The sequence below is a fragment of the Rousettus aegyptiacus genome, unplaced genomic scaffold (genome assembly GCF_014176215.1).
Source record: "Rousettus aegyptiacus isolate mRouAeg1 unplaced genomic scaffold, mRouAeg1.p scaffold_m13_p_12, whole genome shotgun sequence".
Lineage (NCBI taxonomy): Eukaryota > Metazoa > Chordata > Mammalia > Chiroptera > Pteropodidae > Rousettus > Rousettus aegyptiacus.
The window spans coordinates 22967905-22989638 of NW_023416287.1; the positions used below are offsets into that span (position 1 = coordinate 22967905).

Consider the following 21734-nt stretch of genomic DNA (forward strand, 5'->3'; position numbering starts at 1 on the left):
CCTGCCCCACCCAGTGGCCATCACAATGGCAGCCAGCCCAGCATCACAATACTGCAGGCGGGAGGTGAGCAGTAGCCTGGCAGGTGGTTTTTGCCAGGGGCAGGTCTCTTTGTCTGAAGACCTACTTACAAAACCCAGGCGGCAGAGGACCGGTTCCTGGGGTATGGAAAAGCACCCAGCCGCTGAGCAGCCTCAAGCTGGAGACCCTCAGGAGAAAGCAGGGCAGGCATGGAGATGCGGCAACCTACTCTACCTCAGGGCCCAGGTGCTGCAGGGTCCTGCGGCCCCGCTGCCGGGCAGTGAAATACTCTGTGAGCACTGAGCAGCTTCTCGTCTTCTTCCTAGTGATTTGGTTCTTCTACTTCTTCTACCTTTAGGACTACTTCTGAGCGGCCTTCCCTTCCACCTGCTCCAGGGCTGGAGGGCGACAGCAGAGAGCATGACAGAGAGCATGGCCCAGCCCCTGCGAATGAGGGCAGAGAGTGGTCAAGGGCTGGGACTTTCGCCCCACAGAGACGATGGCCAAACCACGGGCGAGGTCTCGCTCCGCATCACGGAGATGAGCACTGGGGTCCTGTGTTGCAAAGCCTCGGGTGCCACAGCCCAGCCTCCTGCTCTCGACGGCCTGGAGCTGCACGCCCTGAACAGGCTTTGTGATGAGTAAATGAGAGAGAAAAAGGAAAGACATGTGGCCCACAGAACCTGTGGTGGGGCAAGTTGTCAGTGGGTCATGTCAAGGCTTTGTGTCCTGAGTCTCTCAGTTGATGGAGCCCATATATTTACTGGTTAGAAATAAAATGTTTCTGAGCCTACTTGGCAGCAAGAAAAATGTTATTCCTATTTTTTAGGGGAGAGAAACAGCCCAGAAATGCTTAGCGTGTTTCTATTAAGAGCGGTTAAGCAACCACTTCCTTTGGGGGGGGTGGGGGTGGGGAGGGCTCTTTAAAATGAGAAGAATGGATGCATCTCCAAGGATGTGGGTGTGGCTCCACCTGGCTGGAGGACAGGAACTGTCCCCACCCCAGCGGCTCTCATGCCCAATTTCCCACGGAGCTCCCAGCAGGAGGGGAGGTAGCTTTGCCCTCATCTGGGCATGCTTTATGCTGACCCCATGCTTGTGGCTTCCTCTGGCTCCCAGGAGTGGGGCAGACAGGACGACTCCCAGAGAGAGGGGATCCCTGAGGCTGCCAACCTGCTCATGGGAACTAGACTGTTGCCCTGAGACTGTGACAGGCTGAGGGGAGGAATCGTTCCCCTGCCCCCTCCAGCCGTGCTTTTGCTACAAATGCTGGGACTCTTCTTAGAACACGAGCACTCAAGGAGGGTAAGGCAAGAATCTAGAATGGCCCAGACATTTAAAGCCAAAGGGCACATGGGAGCCTTGCGGGCCAAGAGGAAAGCCGACCGACCAGTGCAGACCCTGGTCTCGTGTGAGGCTGCCTCAAGGGAAGCGCCACCAGGAGGCAGAGGAAAGGATGCCGCCTCCTTTAGGACAGGAATCCCAGAGGAACTCTTAGAAATGCAGATTCCCGAACCTCAACCCAGATCTCTAAATTCTTGGGTTTGGACTAGAGTTCAAGAATATGAATTTTTAATTAGCTACCCCCTTACCCAGTCAGTGTACGACTGTAGTTCTCTCTGCCCCATGTGTAAAGCACGGAAAGCAGTGTGAACATCGGCCTCCATGCCCAAAGTTCCCCATCAGGAGCAAGGCAGCAGGCCCAGGGCAGGGAGGGAGAGCAGGCAGCCCAGAGCCTGGGCTAGAGGGCTCCCGTGGCCTGTCCACAGGGGCCTACGACAGAATCTCGAGGATAAAATATGAACCTCTCTGGGCTGCGCCTTCCCAGACATCCTCAGAAGGTAAGAGGGAAAAGTACAGTGTAGCTTCTCACTGATGGATGTTCTTCTAGTGACTAGAATTTATTCCGTACAGTAAACAGTTGTTGGAATATATAGCTTCTCTCTGGGACCCCATAAAGCCAAATTTTGAATGGAACAAGAAATGCAGCCTATATACAAGGAGTTTTCTGGAAATAGGTCTCAGGCAGGAAAGTTGCCTTCCTCCTGAGGGCAGCAGCCAGCTCTGCCACCAGGCAGCTGAGTTCACACTGGCAGCCAGCCCCAGGGAGGGCATTCAACCCTCTCCACCTGTGCACGCCCACCTGCGAACCCTCACCACACTCTGAAAATACAACATCTTGTCCCTTCAGGCCATTGACCTGAATTATAGCCTGATTAGGTTTCAGTGACTGCTCACAGCTGCCTGTGACAGTCCCACTCTGTGTGAGTGCAGGTGGGGAACAAGAGTATGACGACACAGACAGGCAGTCCACCAGGAGGAAGCCCACGGCAGACGTCAACCACCGCTTTATTAAGGCTCAGCGTAGTCGGCCAGTAGGGGGCTGAGTCATTCACTTCGCAGACCCCTGCCACGGTCCACTTTTGGGTGACACTGAAGGTGGAGGCTCTGAGACCCTGAGCCACAGTCTATTGTGCTCCACGCACATCCACCCTGCGGGGCAAGGGGGTGGGGGCTGAATGCAGATAACCAGGGTGGGGCTGGCTCTAGCAGGTGCAGGGCTCCCGTAGGAGGGTGGCGGGGAGATACAGGAGGGCAGGCACATCTACCCCATCCTTCCCAGCCCAAACTATGGCTTTGTTATCCTGTCGCCACTGGCGTAGTCGTGGAGTGACCCTCCCCGAGCCCGCACTCCAGGCCTGTGCTGCACTGTGGGAGGCGATAACGGGAAAGCCCTTGGGAAAGGAGAGGCCCCTCTGGGGACCTGTGACCCCAGCCAGACCTCAGGGGAGCTGTGACCCACCCCCCACGCTCCTGTTTCTCCCAGCAATGGGTCTTCTCAGGTTGAGACCAGTCGCTCAGAAGTGGACTCGCAGCACGTCCTGGCTGGCGACTGGCCGCTGGCAGGCTGAGCACGTCATGGGCAGGGAGCGCTGCTTCTCACCCAGGCAGGGCCGGCACAGGAGGTGGCCACAGGGAAGCTGGTACACGGGCTCCTTTTTGAAGTAGGGAGAAAACACTCTTTTGCAGGAGGCACACTCGGGGTCCAGGATGCTCCCAGGCTGCTCTGGTAAATCAGGGAGGAAAATAGGTCAGGGTTAGGGAAAGCTGCCCCACTAGGCCCCATCCGGGAGGCAGGGCACAGGCCTGGAGTGGGACAAGAAGTTTCCCCATCCTCTACCCCTGCAGCGGCCTCGCTTCTTCCCTCCTCGGCCACCTCTGGCTGATCTGGAGCAGAGGTACCAGAGAGCCTAGGAACCCGAAGGCTTCCTCCTGATCATTAAATCTCGGTGCTTCCATGAATGATCAAAAAAAGTTGGCTCCTGAGGGCAACCAGGCAGCACTAGGCCCTTACCCCGAATCTTCCAACAAGTTGTACTTTTCCCCTGGGACAGACTCCCAAGGCCAGAGCAAAGCACAAGCTTGCCCTGACAATCTTGATAAACTGCAAGAAAATGAAAAGCAGAAAATAGGCTGGAGTACCAGGGCTGGGCAGGTCAAGGCAGGGGAGGGAGGTCGCTCAAGGGGCAGGCCTGCCTGCTTCTCTGCAGCCCTGCAGCCCAGCAGCTCCCTTCCCCACTCATCGACCCTTCCTGCGCTGGGTGTTCTCTCCTTCCACACTTCCCCCGGGGCATCCTGAATGAGGGCCACAGCAGCAAATCCTGCTACCCTCCCCTCCTCTGCCTACATCCTCTTCCTTTTCTTGTGGCCTGTGCCTAAGGGGGCTGTTCTTTCTCTCCCAATCAACACCTCTCTGGAGAGGGCAAGGATGGCCTCTTGGGGAAGAGCCATAAGAATGAAAAGGGACCAGCCATACAAATAATGAAAGAGACAGTAAGTACATTAAAGAAAGAAAGAAGACACAGAGGTGTGATATGTGACCATGTGGCTCCAGGTGAGATGGCAGAGAAGGCTAGATGGAGGCCGGAGCATGTAAGGCCTCACGGGCAGCAGGAGTTTCAATTTTATTCCAAGTTCAATGGAACGCGACGGAGGAATTCTAAGAAGTGGAGGACCATGATCTGGCTGACACTATAAGGTCTCTCTGGCTCCTGTGAGAATGATGGGCTATGGTAAAGAAAGCATGGCTGCGTGGGAACAGCAGGAGCTGCTGCGGAAGTCTGGGGAAGCACGGCAGAAGCCGGCGCCAGGGTGGCAGCAAGGGCAGTGGCGCAGAGGACCACTCTGAGATCTACTTTAGAGGAGTATGAACAAGACCTGATGAAGAACAGAAAGCCAGCGTGAAGACACTGAGGGAAAACCAGGGATGACCTCCAAGTTACAGGCCCGACCGAAGGGCAGAGGATGCTGCTCTTTGCTCTTGAAGGGATGATGGAGGCGGTGGGGGAGAACCTGGGGAGAAGTTCTGAGTTAGAATATTCACTCAAGAGATTCCCGACTTTCCCAAGTGGAGGGGCCAAGCAGCTGTCTGGGAGGTCGGGGTCTGAGTTCTAAGGAGAGGTGGGGGCTACAGATGAACCTGGCCAGTCGCTGGCCAAGTGGGCTCTCACCTGGGTGACAAAGAGGACTGAAAGAACAAGGTTCAGGACCAGACCCTGGAAGAGAAGGAAGAGTCGGCAATGGAAAGAGGGACAACTGAAAACAAGAGAAAAAGAGCAGAACATCTGGAAGGCCAAGAGAGAAGGTGTTTCAAGAAAAAAAGGCTGGTTAGCCACATCGTCAGACACTGCTGAGAGGATAAGCGACTGTTGCATGTAGGGTCATGGAAACTGCTGATTATTTGAACATGACAGGTTCTTGAGAATAGTTAGGATGGCAAGGAGGTGGGAACGAGAGGCAGAAGAGGCCAGATGGCTTGCGATCCAAACCACAATAGGACCTGGCTCTGGATAGGCAGGAGGAAGCAAGTGTGCCCTATCATCAGTCCCACCGGCATTCCAGTCGAGTCCTCTCCCTTTGTAGCCTAATTGATTCCATCATTCAGTGTGGACCCAGGTTCATTTCAAGCAGTTGGCTCAATAAGCTATCACTGTTCTTTTCTAAGACTAAGAAAATGTTAATAAGAAGAGATGAGGATGACATACTTAACCCCAAACTACACATTTACATAAAGTACCCCAGACATCAGATGTGAGATAGACTAGATAAGAAAAATAAACTAAAGAGGAAAAGTAAACAAAAGTCCCGAGGACAGACAACTAGCATTAGATCTTGCCATAAAACACAGCAGGGGTAGCCAAACCCTACGCCCACAGACTAAGAGTTGATTAAAGAAAGCCTTTCCTGTGAAGAGTTAAATTTCACAGGCTGCCCCTCAGCTCTCTCTGGAAAAGGAAAGAAACCAGGTTCTGCAGGTCTGGGTGTTGGGGCTAAGGAGCTGGGCATGGAGGTCCACAGAGCCCCAGAGGCATGGCCCAGTGCCCCACTCAAGGGCTCCAAGGAGGTGGACAGGACCCATGTTACCCGAGCTGGTGCCTGGCCTCCAGGAAGTGCTGCTCCCTCTTGTGCCAAGGTGCTGGAGCTGTCCCCTGGTCAGCCGTGCTGTGAAGGAGGGCATGGAGCCAAGGGTCGACGTCAAGGCAATTTCCAAGCTTTGTGACAGCTTCTGCTCATGGGACACTGGACCTAACAAGAGATGAACAGACCACAATATCCAGAGAGAAGTGTGGCTGAGAACTACTAAAATGGCACTTCCAGCTTCAAACAGACACAGATATAAAGTACTCCCCAATATCTACTAGTGGATTGTGATGACAATACTGGAGTTAAAGCCTGGGGACCCTGACAGTTTCTACTATTCCACCCATTTTCAGGGTTCCAGGCTCTGTGTTAGCTTTCCTCCTCCTGGATAAATTGGAGGCAGGCAGAGGCCACCTTGTGGCTCACCAGCAGAACCACACCCTACTTTCTGAAGACCCTGCCAGCCAAAGAAATGACTGAGGCAAGCGAATGTCCAGCTCCCTGCCCCGTTCTCTCCCCAGCAGCTGCAGTCTGATCTTTCCCCATCTCCTCCCCTCCGGGGATCCCACTACTCCCCACCACTCTGCAGGGCCACTGGCCTGCACTTGAGGCATTTGTAAATTTGCTTTAGGTAAAGCAAAGCAGTTACTACGAGTAGAACAATTAAGACCTCACTCTGCCCACTCCACAATCAAGAGGCCTTGTCTGTGTGGTTTGCAGAAAGCCAAGCAATGGGCTGACAGTGAAAGCAATGGAGAAGGATGACAGCTGCCCAAGAAAGGACTCAGAGACCTGCCTGGTTCACTAAGCTGCCCAAAGTGGAGAATGAAACGTTTTGTCTACAGTTTGTAGGACACAGATATCAGCTTGGGCCCTTGAAGGAGCACTGGTCAGCATGGTCCTGTGTCACCAACAAATCTGTCAAAGCTAATACCACTGGGGACCTCCACAGATATCTGGGTCTAAGGACTTTTCTCCTCGTCTTGGCCACTGCACCTCAGATACTTCCAGGAGTTTCTGGAGGTCATGGTAACTACAATTTACACTCGAATTCAAAGAAGACACAAATGTAAACTTTAACTACTACCTGCACAGGCCTTTTAGAATAAGAAAGAAAATTAAAGAATAAAATCTAAACAAATTTTCATAAAGAAAAAGCCGTCAAAGAGCTAGCTCCAAAAGCACCAGACACTGACAATCACAGGGAATAATACCAAATGCGTAAAGAGTAAATGATGCTAATACTATTCAGTTGTTTCAGAGTATAGAACAGGAAAATTTCCTAATTTGTCTTATGAAGCAAATAAATCATTCATGCCGAACCCAATCAAATATGGTGTGTATACGCTTATGTGCGCATGCACGCGCACACACACAGGACAGTCCCATCTCACTAATAAATGTAAAAATCCTAAATAAAACACTAGCAAACAGAACCAAGCAGCCCATTAAAAAAAGCATGACCAAATGAAATTTACTCCGGGAATGTAATAATGGTTTAATATTGTAAGTCTATTAATGTAGTTTCTCACATTATAAGATCTCAAGATAAAAAATCATAATTTCATCTCTAATGATACTGAAAAGGTATTACACGAAATTCAACCACCAATCCTAGATCAAAAGTGAGTGTGTCTGAAATGGTTCCCAAGGAACCCTACTGCCCTGGGGTACCCCTGCCCTTGAGTGGAGGCTGGATTTAAGTGACTTGCTTCTAAGAGAATACAGCAAAAGTGATGGAATGTCACTTTCAAGATTAGATACAAGAGAGTTCTAGTTTGTTTGCACACTCTGGTGGACACAGCTCCCATGCTGGTCTTGAGAGGCAAGGAAGTGAGTGCACTCTGGCCACAAGCCAACAAAGAGAAGCCCCCAGTGCAATAATTCAGCAAGGAACTGAATCCTGCAACAACCACATGGATAAGCTTGGAAATGAATCCTTCCCCAGTCAAGCCTTGACATGACTGCAGCCCCACCCACACTTTGATAGCAGCCTTGGAAGATCTTGAAGCAGACCATCCAGCCAAGCAACAGCTTGATTCCTGAGTAGAGAAGCTACGAGATAATGAATGTGGTGCTTTAAGCCAGCATATTTTGGGATAATTTAAGCGGGCAACGTCTAAAACAAAGGGCAGTAATGTCAAGTTATCACCAGGGAGGGACAGCAATGACAAGGGGCATGGACATAAGATGGTGTATTACCTGCTGAGCAGTCCATGTGTGTCAGACCGAGCTCACTGGCAGCTTTCATTTTCTTAGCAGTGTGCTCTGAGGTAGTGGGTGAAACCAGAAGGCTTGTGGTAGAAAAACAGGAAGCATTTACACCAAGGCTACCGTCTAGGGCATGTTCAGCCTGCTCCATCTTCCTTTTCCGAGACGGCAGAGCAATGGAAGAAGGGGTCACTGCCAAGGCAGTCTGTGCTCTTCCGAGCAGGTGGCAACCAGGAATGGAGTGCTGGAGCAGGAAATGGTCGATACGGGCCTTCAGGGAGGGGTGAGGCAGAGGTTGAGAGTGTGGAGTAAAGGCTACCCCTGTGAAAGGGTCACTGGGCACTCGGCCCCATGTGGCTTCACTGCGGTTACATTTCTCCAGTGTGCTCTGGTCGATGACCTTGCCTGAAGGTAGCAGCATGGGGCAAGGCATGATCTCCAAGGTGATGGGATCTAGGAACTCCTCAGGCACATCCTGAATTACCTCAGCCAGTTCCTGCAAGTTGGAGGGGGCATGCTGGCCCTCAGATTGGCTCCCAGAGTCACAGTCACTCTCCATGGGCAAGGCCGGGGCCTGCAGAGCCAAGTCCTGAGGGAGGCTCTCTGATGCAACCAGCAGGACACTGTCTATCACCTCCTGTGAGCAGGTTTTGGCTGGCTGACCCCACACTTCCAACCGCTTGATGCAAGGGATACCACTGCCTGTCACATGAGTGATGCAGATTTTGAGATGGGCCACATGGTTGAGGGAAAGAGCCCCCTTATTCCAGAGCTCCTGGGCCACAACAGCAGGAGAAGGGAGTGTGACTTCCATCGGGACAAAAGGTGGCCTGGCCTTGAAACCCCTGTGGCTAAACACCACTTGACTCTGGTTTTTCAAGAAAACTTTGCCTACCAAGGTGAACGCTTCCTTGTCCGGGATGGATGGCTCAGCTGGGCCTGGGGTCCAGCATTCAGGGGTATTCCAAGAACCTCTGCTGGATAAGGCGGACGTGTACATTTCCAGGCCAGTGACATTCTGGCCTACCCCAGCTGTGAGGTCTATGTTAATTCTACAGATTTCCACATTGAAGGGAAAAGAAACTGTCACATAAACTGGTGGCTTAATGAAATACTCTGTCCTAAAACCATGACTTCTCTTTGTGAGGTCTTCAGAGATGAGATTTTCTACTTCATAGCCATCAGCTGATATCTAGATTTAATGACAGTACGAGACACATTGATTTGATGAGATCCAAATAAAGACAGCTAGTTTTCAAGAACTTGCCATTTCTAAGAAAACTCTAAAGAAAGTCTGAAGTTCTTCATTTAAAACTTTCTCTATTACATTGAATTCTCCTGGGTTTTTCTGCAGGTACCCAAGATCAGGTTAAAGGCTGAGGGCAACTGTGTACCCAAGTACTGCTCATCCTCAAAACTCTGCCCAACCCAATCGAAATCCCTTCAAAATAACATCTCTGTGAAAAGGGGGCATATATACTAGTGAGATTTTTTTTTCCTTTTTATTTCTGAAGATGAAAACATGCAGATTTATAAAAAACAAAGACAGTCATTAAAGTTCTCAATTTTGCATTTGGGCTACCCATTATAACAAGTTTCCCTAGGAAAGTATAACAAACAAGCTTCTTGTAAATCTATGAATAGTGAACACCATTGTTAAAAAAAACACACACACGTGTGTGCACAGGGAAAAGGACCACAAAAAAAAACAGTGGGAAATTTATAAGTGAATGTGCTATAAGATAGGATTGTAAATAGCTTTTTCTCCTTTTAATACTTCTAATACCTGTTATAACCAATGGAAATTTTAACACATCTTTGTCTGAATGAGTCAACTTAACAATCTGGGGACCTAAAATAGTACACTGAGTGTAGAAACTCCAAATTAGGGGAGGGGTCCAATTTTTCCCTTAAAGCCTCCTTATTCCAGCCTCTGAACTGTGAAAGGTACCCTCCTTACACAAAAGGGAGGCGTCTTAATTCACATAAAGAATCCAAATAACAAATACAAGCCATTATTTCTAGCATTTGAAGTTACAAGAACTGGGGGAGAGAGTATTCCTACCTTCACTCTGACATTGAGTGAAATTAAAATTTATCACCAGAGGGAAAACCACAATGAATACGACCTTCCACAAAACGAGTCATAGCTCATCTTGTAACAGAACTGTCTGACTCTAGAGGTACAGCCTGACCTTCGCTTACCTAAATATCATCTGATAGAATCTAAAATAAGGAGGGTGAAAGTACATTAAGCATGAATTACGTTCACCATTCGAGGCAGGAAATGGGGAAAAACATGACAAATAGATATTGTGTGTGTGTGTATGTTTGTATGTATGTATGTATGTATGTATGTATGTATGTATTCACTTGTATATTTATTTTGTTTACCTTGTTGCAGTAAATTCTTGGTCTGAACTGTGGGAGGCAAAGATTTATTACCATCTTTGTGGCTGAAAGGATAGCTTCCAAGCATCAGAAACAGCCTTAAATAAAAAATAAAACTTGGTATTAGACAAGTGAAAATTCAATTTTAAACTTTTAGGAGTTGATTCCTGAGAAAAAAGAATCAAGCAGAGTAACCACAAAAACTTTCACATACCTTCACTCTCTTTGTATCTTACATGTAATGCTGGGAAAAAAATGAGTCACTGAATAATTGTGGAGACTTCTACTGCAAAATGAGCAGGTTGGCAAAGACTGCCAGATCTCCGGCTGGCCAGTTGTTCTTAGATGCACTGGAGGCAAGGGCCTGTCAGCTTGGCAAGGGCCTCCGCATAGGAGAGGGAGGGTCAAAAGTGGCTGAGCTCAGACAAAGAACAGGCCTACTTAGCCAGAGAGTGTAGAATGGAAAGGGTCACAGAAAAGATTCATAGTGTGCTAAGCATCTTTGTTACTTAACACTTGTTAATGCAAATAACATTTTCTTATTAAAACAAAAAACAGTAAGTCAAAAACATCATTATTGAGAGAGAGAGAAAATCTTATCATTGGAATCACCTTAAAAGGACATCTAATCTAAACAGTCATTTCAATGACCAGTATCCATGGTGGGGAAAACAGGTGAAGGTGGTCAAAAGGTAACAGTAAGTTCTAAGGATGTTATGTACAATATAGATGACTATAGATAACAATTCTGTACTGTATATTTGAAAACTACTAAGAGAGTAGATCTTAAAAGTTCTCATTACCAAAAAAAGAACTATATGAGGTGATGGATATTAACTAACTTATTACAATAATCACTGGGCGATACACATGTATATCAAACCATTACATTGTACATCTTAAGGTTTTACAATGTCATATGTCAATGACAATTCAACAAAACTAGAGGAAAAAAAATAACCAATGTCCAACAGCCTTTGGTATTTGCTGTAGAGAAGTAGGGAAGCCACTAGAAACATCCCTTTCAGTGAGTGGCAAGTGTGTCCAATGGATCTGAACTCCTTGGGTGAGGCCAACCAGACATTCTATGCTTTTCCATCTGGCTGGAAAAGCATGAGGCCATGAAAAACGGTTAGCTCAAGAGGAACCAGGTCACCCTCTGAGGTCTTTGTCATGATCAGTAGGTGCCACTTGCAGAGGCCAGGCACACTGAGTGTCCTGTAACATTTTAGTGGGAAGTTTCTGCACAGTGAAAATATGCATTGGAATCTTTAAATAAATATTTATTATCTCAGCTTAGTCCCTAACATGGTTTTACCTACAAACACAAAGTATTTTTTAACATGGTTTTAATATATGCTAAATTTTCTAGGAAGGGAATTTCCATGTATTATAGGAAGATCGTACTTTGTTTTGTTCAGATCTTGACCTCTGGCAGAGGTAACAATGCTAACTCCTTGAAGTACTGATTTGATTTCCTAGTAGGAGGCACTAACTTCACCAACATTCACATTCTTCCTATCTCCTCTTTATTTTCTTGTACACTTCACACTGTGGTCTTTTACCTTTATTCCACATATCATGAAATTAATTTCTTTGAGAACCTAAATGCCAGGACCAGAGCAAGTTGGGCAGGCTCTTCTTGGAGCCATGACAAAGAGCTTTTTTGTGAGTATAAAGTCAAATGGAAAAGTCTTCAAAACTTATCTGTGTGCCCAACTCAATAGTAAATGATAGCATGAGATAGAGTTGCCCAGATGTGACCACTCTCAGGACAATTGCCCTTTGTCTTTAACCCCTGGCTCGGCTATCACCAGACACCTGCTCCTGTGATTGGACTTGAGAAATGACCAGGATGAGTAGGGCAACGCTGAACAAAAGGCTTTCGAACTTTGCTTATAACTTTTAAAAAGTCCACTTCAGATACCTGAAAGGAAAGAATCTGATTGCCCTACCAATCAATGTGATAATTTAAAAAGTCTTATCTGCGCTGTATCTCAGCAAACAAAAACCCTTTATTAGTAAAAACACACCATTGGCCAGGGAGGCACAAACACAACATGGCTTAGAGGAGGCCACCAGGGATTTTATTCTATTTAAATCTTAACAACTGGTTAGCCCTAAAGTGGGTACTAATATTCTTATTCTGCAGATGAAGAAACTGAGGATCAAAGAGAGGTTAAGCTGGGACTCAGATTCCAAACCTTCCCAAACCACTCTGGTCACTGTTTACTTGGTCACCATTTACCTTGAAGGATTTACCGGAAAATTATATGGATACCTTATAACTTTTTTTCTTCCCTGTTACTTAGGTTGAGGTTTGGTATCATTTAAAAAAAAAAAAATCAATTCTTCTAAACTTAAAATTAATATGGCTAAGATCTACTATGGAGAAATATGGAACCTTGACTGCCCTCTCCAACACGTGTTAGATCAAGCCCCAAATCGCTTTTTGAAGAAAACCTTTAGGTGAGCTAGCTTTCTATTCAAGCATCTCACCTTATGAACCTTCTCAACCTTCATCAGGGGTTAATTTCATTAGTCAACTATTTAACCATATAGACCTATATCTGACAGACACAGCCTACTTGCTTTCCACAGCACTTACCAAATTTGAGAGAATATTTATGGAGACCGTTCAGCCCATCCAAGTTAAATTCTTTTCAGTGTCTGCCTAAGTGGCATCTCTTGCCTCCCTGCCTGGCATCCTTGGTGGCTGCTGCATTTGCATCCCACACCACCATCTGACAGACTTCTTAACAGTGTGGATCCTTAGCTGTAGCAAAAATATATGTAACACACTGATAAAAACTCAGTGGCGATCTGTGAAGATTCACAGGATACCAGGGTGATACAACATCAGCTGAGAACCACGATTTTAGTCTCTAAAATGTATTACTCCAGTGAGCAGCCCCTCAGAGCAGTGCACTGGACTATCCTTATGTTTATCCCAGCCATAACCATCACACACTCCTAGTCCCACTGCAAATACTTTACCAAACTCTTCACTAGTTCTGTGTGGCCCATTACAAGGAATTTCATAAGAAACAGTTGTATAAAGTTGGGTGTTGTTTCATTAGGTTGTCAAAATGATCATTCTCTACTCAGTACAGTATCTTCTCTTCGAGACCCATGAGAAAATTCTCTTTGGTTTCAGTACTAGGAACAGCTATTAATTGCAATCAACTCAATATTTTATGGTATAAATATGAATCATATAATAGTTCATGATTATTTCTTTACTTTGGCTGCTATAAAACTCAGTGGTCCAGCCCTCAAATTTCTCTCTGCCTGAATTCTTCACTTATTTTTGTCATAGAGTCTATTGTGAAAGCTACCTTGAAGTCATTTTGGAATAAGATGAGATATAAATAATAAACCATCCTCCTTTTGGTGAACATTTAGGTTGTTTGCAAACTTTTACTATTAAAACATTAAGATAATAATCTTAAGTAGATTCTTGTCATACATTTTTGACTTTTTCTTAACAGTCCTACATGTTTCTTGTTAAGCTTGTTATTTATGAATACTATCCTTTATCCTATTAATTTTTCTAACCAGTTTCTCCAATATATAGGAAAGCTGTTCACTTTTAAATCTTTATTATGTATTCAGTTGTCCTGTTAACTCATTAATTTTAATAGATTTTCAGTTGTTTTTTGGAGGTTTCTACAATCTCAATAATAATAGGAGCCTCTTTCTCAAAATGGTAAACTCTTATTTCTCTCATTTTACTACATTAGCTAAAACTTCTAGAATTATATAAAATAATAATAGAGTTGCTATGCTTGTTCTGTTCCCATTAGAAGATGCCTATAGTGTTTCATCTTTGAACATAACACTGATTATTAGATTGAAACACTTATTATGTTAATAAATCATTCCAATTGTTAGTTTTTTTGAAAGTCACGAATGCTTTAAATTTTGATCTTTCTCTATACACTGTTTTATTATTTTTCTTATCTGACAGACTAATGAGATATAACACATTTTTCTAATTTTAAACCATCCTTTTATTCTTAGGATAAGATCTGGTTGTGGTAGATTTTTCTGTAAATGTTCTTCAAAATGTACTGAATTTGATTGCTCATATTTAATTTTAGATGAGATGTTACTGCACATTCACATAACATTTACAAGTCCTATGCTAGGCATGGAATACAGAGATAAAAATGAAATGGTCAGGTGGTGAAACTATTCTATATGATACTGTAATGGTAGATACGTGACATAATACACTTATCAAAACCTACAGAATTGTACAAGAAAAAGAATGAACCTCAATGTAAACTATGAACTTCAGTTAATAATGATATATTAATATTGGGTCATCAGTTTTAACAAATGTACCATTCTAACACAAGATGTTAATAATAGCAGAAATTGTGGGCAAGGAAGAGGAGGTAAATGGGAAGTCTCTCTATTATCTGCTCAATTTTTCTGTAAACCTAAAACCACTCTAAAAAAATAAAGTATAATAATAATAGTTATAACAACAACAAAGAATGGGGGAAAAAGTGACTGAAGACAAATTAGTACTGGAGATAAAATTGAAATAAGTGCCTGTGCCATTGCAGGACAAGAGTGACAGACCTTTTTAAAAATATCTTACAAATGATGATATCTGGTGTTTTTCGAAAACAGTGATGCCCAAACACTGTAGGAGTCTACAGGACTCTGGTTGCCATTGAAATCTTTGTATGAGTTTATCATCTCTCTGGTTTCAACACCCCTGTATCTTTTAAGGTCAAGGGTCTTGTGCCTAATGCTTAATCCAGAAAAAAATAGCTCACCATATGAAAATGCAAACAGCCTCGCCCAGGAAGACTTCCTCCCTAGCCCTGCCTAGAAAATAGACAAGTGTTACTGAACTCATTGCAAACACTGTCCAGTAAATATTTATAATGTATAGCCACCTTCTCCAAATTTGGCATGTAAATACAAGAAAGACTGAGACTAAGTTAAATCAGGGACCACACATCATAGCTTAAAGTATCCCACAGTGCAAAGAAGCAACTTGGAGGCAGATAATAATGGCATTCTAAGATAGCAAGATAATAGAGGTTTATTAGCAGATAACATGTCGATTTTCTTTATAGATTTTATTACAAAATAAAAGGCAAAGATTATAATATAGTAGATGCTCTTATACTCACCACCTAGATTTAGTAAATGTTAACATTTTGCCATGTTTCTTCTCATTTCAGTGTTGAGCTAAATTTAAAAGATATAAACAAAAACGCCATCAGTCCTATTTCTTCTCCCTTTTTAACAAGAAGCAGGTATCTGAAGTTGGTGTTGCTCATTCGAATCAGTAGTTATGTGTGTATCCATAAACACAGTAGTTTTATGTATTTTTAATATACTTTAATGATAATATACCATGAATGTCATCATATAACTTGCTTTTCTATTATTATTTGAAGGTTTTTTATGTTGAAATATATATATCCAGTTTACTCATTTTAACTTCTTCATGGTCCTGTCCACACATCTTGAGGTATTACAGACTTCCTTCTAACAGTGATTATGGAATATAAAAGTTTATAGGAGAGTTTTTTGTGGATGACATTCAAAGTGGGAAAGGATGGTCTAAATCAATGTTTTTCAATTTGTGACTGTGAAATCAAGTTATGGGTTGAAGAAAGAAATAACTAACAGGGAATACAAAATATCGAAGTGTCATGAAACTTTTGTTTTCATTTTATATAAATAAATACGACAAATGTATATACTAGATCCAATATAAAATGTTATTTCTTACTATGGCTCTTGATAAAAAAAAAAAAATTGAAAAACACTGGCCAAAAGTATACCCAGAAGTCAGGAGTAACATTTGAACTGGAAACAACTAGGACACATGCCTGACCTCATGGCAATTCTGAAGGGACAGATACTACATACTGATGGTACAATGGACCATATGTGCTTGACTATAGGAACCAAGAGGCAAGAACAGGAACAAAAGGGGAAGGGCACTAGTGAGAGGGACCAAGAAGTCAAGGCATAGAGGAGGGACCATAGAGTCAAGGCATAGAGATGGGACAGTGTGAAGCAAGGTCAGGAAATGCTGAATATGCCACTTAGCTAGAGGGGGAAGGAGGAAAGGCAGATGGAACCAGATGGGGACGGCCTTAGAATGTTAGGCCATGGGGCTTCACACTACTTTACCTGTTGAACCAGTGGAGTGTTTTTTCAAACCAAAGATCAGGAATCAAGAACTCAAATTACTGAGTCATAATCATTTTTTAAAATTATAAATAGAAAGAAAATGTCGCAGTGCCTCAACATATGAGGACAAGCAGCAGTGCTTTATGAATCTTTTGTTTCAGACACAAATATATTAATCTATTTATCCATCTATTTTTATTCTGCGTTTTGACATAAAGGTATTTTTACTCAGGGCTGTAGCAAAAAAAAAACAAAACAAAACAAAAAAAAAACATTGAAAGCTATTGGTCAGAGGGATGTCATAGAAGGCTTATAACCAGGAAAAGAAATCACACAAATAAAAGTCTGTCATTAGCCTGCTAGATAACAACAGCAATTTTGAACCACTTAGAGGCAATTCACCCTTCAAGGGGCTTCTCTTTCCTCTAGCTGATGTGTTCCTACTATCTTTTTTGTACTAGAAGAAGGGGTATCTTTGCAAATGGCTTCCTGAAGACATCAAAAACGAGTATCAAAGTACAAACTACTTAGAAATAAACTAGTAGTCTCAGTTTTCCCCTTGATGTTTTCTTCCTTTTTTTTTTTGAGGGAGGAGTAAATATTCTTTAAGAGTGGGAATGAGGGAAATGAACTATGGATAACATGTTGCTACTGAGTATCTCACAAAAATTTCAAAGCTACCTTATTTAAGAAATCTTTTATTTTAAATAACTTAAGATGATTGAGATTTATATGCAGTCATAAAAAAAAAAAATATAGAAAGATCCCATCCACCCTTAACCAGTTTATCTCAATGGTAACATTGAGGACAGCTACAGTATTACATCACACCCAGGATACTGACAATGATGCAATCTGCAGATCTTATTCAGATTTTGTAAATTTTACAGGCACTTATCTGTGTGTGCTTGTGTATTCAGTTCTACGCAGTTTTATTCTATATGTAGTTTTGTATAATTGCTATTAGTCAAGATACAGAATAGTTCTGTCACAAGAACCCCGTGTACTACCCTTTAAGAAGCCTTTTATTTTATAAGTCCAAATATTGTATTACCACAAAAGTCTTGAAGTTCTAAACCCCTCAACTGAAGACTCTAGTTAATTCCACTACCCACACTGTAAAGAAACAAATTTGAATGACACATTTATTTTTGGTGTACCTGTCATTTAATGATAAATATGACTATGTAGAAAAATGTCAAAGTATATATAAAGAGAAAGAATGCAAAATAGAAGTATTATGATCACACATTTGTTAAAAATCTGTATCTATGAATATGTACACATGAAGAGTTTGGGAGGCAATGGTGGACATGCAGAAAATATGCACTGTATTATAGTGGGATAAGTTGGTTTTTTTCCTTTCATATGTTTATAGTTGATATAAGTAGTTGAACAGTTGGATGGGATCCTGAGGTCACAGGATGATATCAGAGAGGAATGAGGCTCTGGATACACGCTCACAGTATTTCTTGCAGCTGACAGTCCCTACAGGACTGGAGGTCCAGATGGAGACAGACCTTCCTCCTCTGCCTCCCTATAGTCAGGCTGAGTAAGGGAAAGTGAAAGGGAAGGGCTGAGAATAGATCCAAAGGTATAGTGACCAACCATGTCTAAAGTACTTTCCAGAATGTGGCACTCTCAGTGCTAAAACCAGGAGAGTCCTGGGCAAACTGGGACAAGTTGGTCACCCTATCTGGAAGATTTCTGTGCTTCTTTGGAGCTTGAAGCAGCCAAGTTGAAGAATCAGAACCTGGGGGTGGGGAAGTGTGGAGGGATAATTTAGAAGAGAATAAGGTGACCATGACACTTTCTGAACACCTGAGCATCTACCCACCTTTAGCCTACAAAGAAATTGCCACAACTGAGTTATACAACCTGATTTTTTTCCCCCTATACAACCTGATTTTTGAGTCTCACAAAAATGTAATGGAAAGTAATTCTGGCAGTTACACATATTTTAAAGACTAGGCTCAAACAGGTTATAGAAGGAAAAAAGATTACCTGTCAAATAAGAGAAAAGCATTTAACCTCAAAGAGTGGGTGGTGGGTGGAATACCAATGCACTGAGCAGTTTTATAAATTGGGCACTTCAGCTTTTAAAGAAGTACAATACTTCTTATAATTTCTAAACTGAGTTACTTGTCCATCTATGAAAAAAAAGTGACTTGCGTGCATTCTTCTTAGAGCTGGTTAAAATGAAAGACAGCTGCCCCAGCCTAACCCACACAGGTACCCACTAGTAAGAGGTACACAGGGAGACCAGAACACAGGTGTGGACCCAGAAGAAGACTGCAATCTTATACACTTGGAGCCAATTCACCTTTCAATGGCTTAGTATGTGCACAAGTAGACACTTTTTAAAAATTCAAAGGCTCAAAATAAGGCAGAGATGGGTAGTTTTTACTTTTAAGAGACTCACAGTCTCAAAACATGGACATGGACAGAGTTCTAATACCATTTAATCACTGCCTGAAAAGTAGAGTCAGCAAAATTCTATGGGAACCCGAGTGAGACAGCCAGGCTCTCCATGTACAAACCTGACCTTAACTCCATCCCTCTCTCAGGTCTTATTCAATCTGTTCTTGCCTCTCTCCTGAAACCTCAACTTATTTCTACCTACAGGATCCTTTCCTGAACATGTAAACAATATTCAAGTCTCTTCTGCCCTCAACGGCCCCCTCAAAAAACCCTGCCTTGGTGCTATATCTTTTTTAGGGTTGCTAATTTAGCAAATAAAAATTTTAAATGCCCACTTATATCTGAAAATTGGATAGAAATTTTTTGTTCAGTGTAAGAATGTCCCATGTATTATTTGGGGCATACACTGAAAAATTATTTACGGCACATTCAGCAAACTAGGGATACAAAGGAACTTCAACACAATAAAAGGCATTTAAGAGAAACCCACAGCTAATAAGCACAATGGTGAAAGGCTGAAAACATTCTCCCTAAGATCAAGAACGAGACAAGGATGCCCACTTTCACCACTTCGATTCTGTACTATAAGTTCTAGCCAGAGCAATTAGACAAGAGAAATAAATAAATGCATATCCAGAGTGGAAAGGAAGAAGTAAAGCTATCTCTGTTCACAAATGATGTAATTTTATATATAGAAAATCCTAAAGAATACACACATACACACACACCTATTAGAGTTAATAAAAGAATTATACAAAAATGCTGGGTAAATCAGTTATATTTCCATATATTAGCAAGGAGCAATTCACAAAGGAAGTTAAGATAATTCCATTTACAATGTCATCAAGAAGAATAAAATACTTAGGAATAAATTTAACTGGGAGGTACGACTTATACATTGAAAACTACAAAATGTTTGTGAAATAAATTAAAGACCTAAATGAATGAAAAGAAATCCTATGTTCATGAAGACTTAACATTAAGATCTGAAAGATGCTAAACACCATTAGTCACTAGGGAAATGCAAATCAAAATCAATTCACACCCACTAGGATGGCAGCTAAAAAAACACACACACACACAGAAAAGAACAAGTGTTAGCAAAAATGGAACACTAGTGCACTGCTGTTAGGAATTTAAAATCATACAGCCACTGTGGAAAAGTCTGGCAGTTACTCAACAAGTACAGAATTAAAATACGACCCAGCAATTTCACTTGTAGTTATATACCCAAATGTACTGACAACAGGTGTTCAAACAAAAACTTGTACACAAAAGTTCATAGTAGCACTATTCACAATAGCCAAAACAACCCAATGTCCATCACTGATGAATGGATGAACAAGATATGGTATATCTACACAATGGAATATTATTGTGCCATAAAAAGAAATGAAGTACTGATAACATACTATAACATGAAGGAACCTTAAAAACATTATGCTAAGAAAAAGAAGTCAGACAAAAAAAAAAAAGCTACATATTATATAATTCCATTTTTTAAATTATCCAGAATAAGCAAATCTGTAGAGATAGAAAACAGATTGGTAGTTGCCAGGGTCTGGGGAGAGAAGGAAATGTGGAATGACTGCTTAAAGGGTATGGAGTTTTCTTTTGGGATGAAGAAAATGTTCTGGAACTAGATTGGTTGCACAACAATATCAATGTACTAAATATCACTGAATTGTACAGTGTTTATTTGTATAAAGTTTATTGGGGTAACATTAATACTGTACATTGTTTAATTTTATGTGTAATTTAACACATTTTTCATTGCTTATCTGAAATTCAAATTTTATTGCATATCATGTATTTTATCCGACAATGCAAGTCCTACTCTAAATCCTGTCATTTTCTCTCCTCTTCAAAAATTCTCAAGGAATTACCTCAACATTTGCAACCCATACCTTAACTCTCATTTAACAGGTGTACAATCTAGCTTTTACTCTGACAATTCAATTCAAATGGATATCATTGGTGATATCCAAGTTGCCAAACTTACTGACTTTTCAGTTCTTGCCTTAACTGCTCTCTCTGCAGCAACTGACATACAATCTCTCTTTAAAAATAATCTGTTTGGTTTCTATGCAGTAAAAGTTAACTCAGCAGGTTTAGGGTATAGAAATCCTTCACATTCCCAAAAAAACTGGCCCTTCACCAGCTACTAGGAGATAATCTCTAAACCTCTGGAACATCCTGCCTGCTAAATTGTCTATAGACACCAAGGGCCTTGGGCCATGACAGATCATTTACACTAACAACGAGATTTATGGTGGGAGCCTTGGGCCATGCTGCATGAGCTGGACCTCTGGAGGGGCTGAGACTGATTAACAAAGGTTCAGCTTTGTGGGCACTCCATGCCAGTGTGACTGACCTCCAATAAATAATCCTGCACACCAAGACTCAGGTGAGCGTCCTTGATTTGCAATATCTGTACACGTTATCAAACATCACTGTTGCAATACATTAACAGCTGTCTGTATGACAATACATTAACAGCTAACTCCACTGGAAAAGGACAGGGGAGGGTGGTCTCTGGGACCTCTGACACCTCTATGCCACCATGTTTTCCTAAATTTGACTATCTTTTCTTTTTCTGTGTACATCACTCCATCTCCTGTATTCGTGTTCCATTCTTGGTCGTTATCTCCCCTCACTACCTGCAATAACCTCCTACCCACCTGGACCAGGAAATTTTAATTCACTTGTACTTCTGACTGCTGCCTGTCCTCAGCCCCATTGGAGAGCACAGCCTGAACCTTTTCCCCTGGAGGGCCATCTCAGCATGTCCATGGTAGACTGTCATTAATTCCCTACCCAAATTCCTTTCTGCTTTGATTTTAATTTTACTTGCTGACTTCCTACCAATTTGGGAAACAGAATCTCATTCCCAAATCCAATCAGTTACCAGGTCTTATATTTTTTCCCTTCCAAACATCTCTAGAATTCAGAGCTCCCATTCTGATAGTTTTGGCCTTCATCTCTCACCAGAGCTCTTGCACGTATCTGTGAAATACTCTTCAACTCATCTCATGCAACCCCACCCCCAATCTAGTTCTATCCTGCTTTTTACCTAATATTCCTAAAACATAAATCTGCC

At 42.7% G+C, this 21734-nt stretch overlaps 1 protein-coding gene across 7 annotated transcripts in view; it reads right to left on the bottom strand.

Annotated features, from left to right (window-relative positions):
• Window positions 1-2331: 2331 nt before the first annotated feature.
• UBOX5 (U-box domain containing 5) overlaps window positions 2332-21734 on the bottom strand; it is a 29988-nt gene continuing 10585 nt past the window's right edge. For 2 of the 7 annotated variants that reach the window (XM_016143191.2, XM_016143036.2), the window contains exons 2-5: window positions 10046-10140; window positions 7643-8843; window positions 5444-5605; window positions 2878-3086 (exon numbers count right to left, since the gene is read on the bottom strand). In XM_016143191.2, coding sequence (XP_015998677.1) covers window positions 2878-3086; window positions 5444-5605; window positions 7643-8843; window positions 10046-10099 — 1626 coding nt within the window. In that variant the 5' untranslated portion in view covers window positions 10100-10140. The other 5 variants (XM_036229595.1, XM_016142938.2, XM_016143282.2 and 2 more) reach the window with 5 other exon arrangements.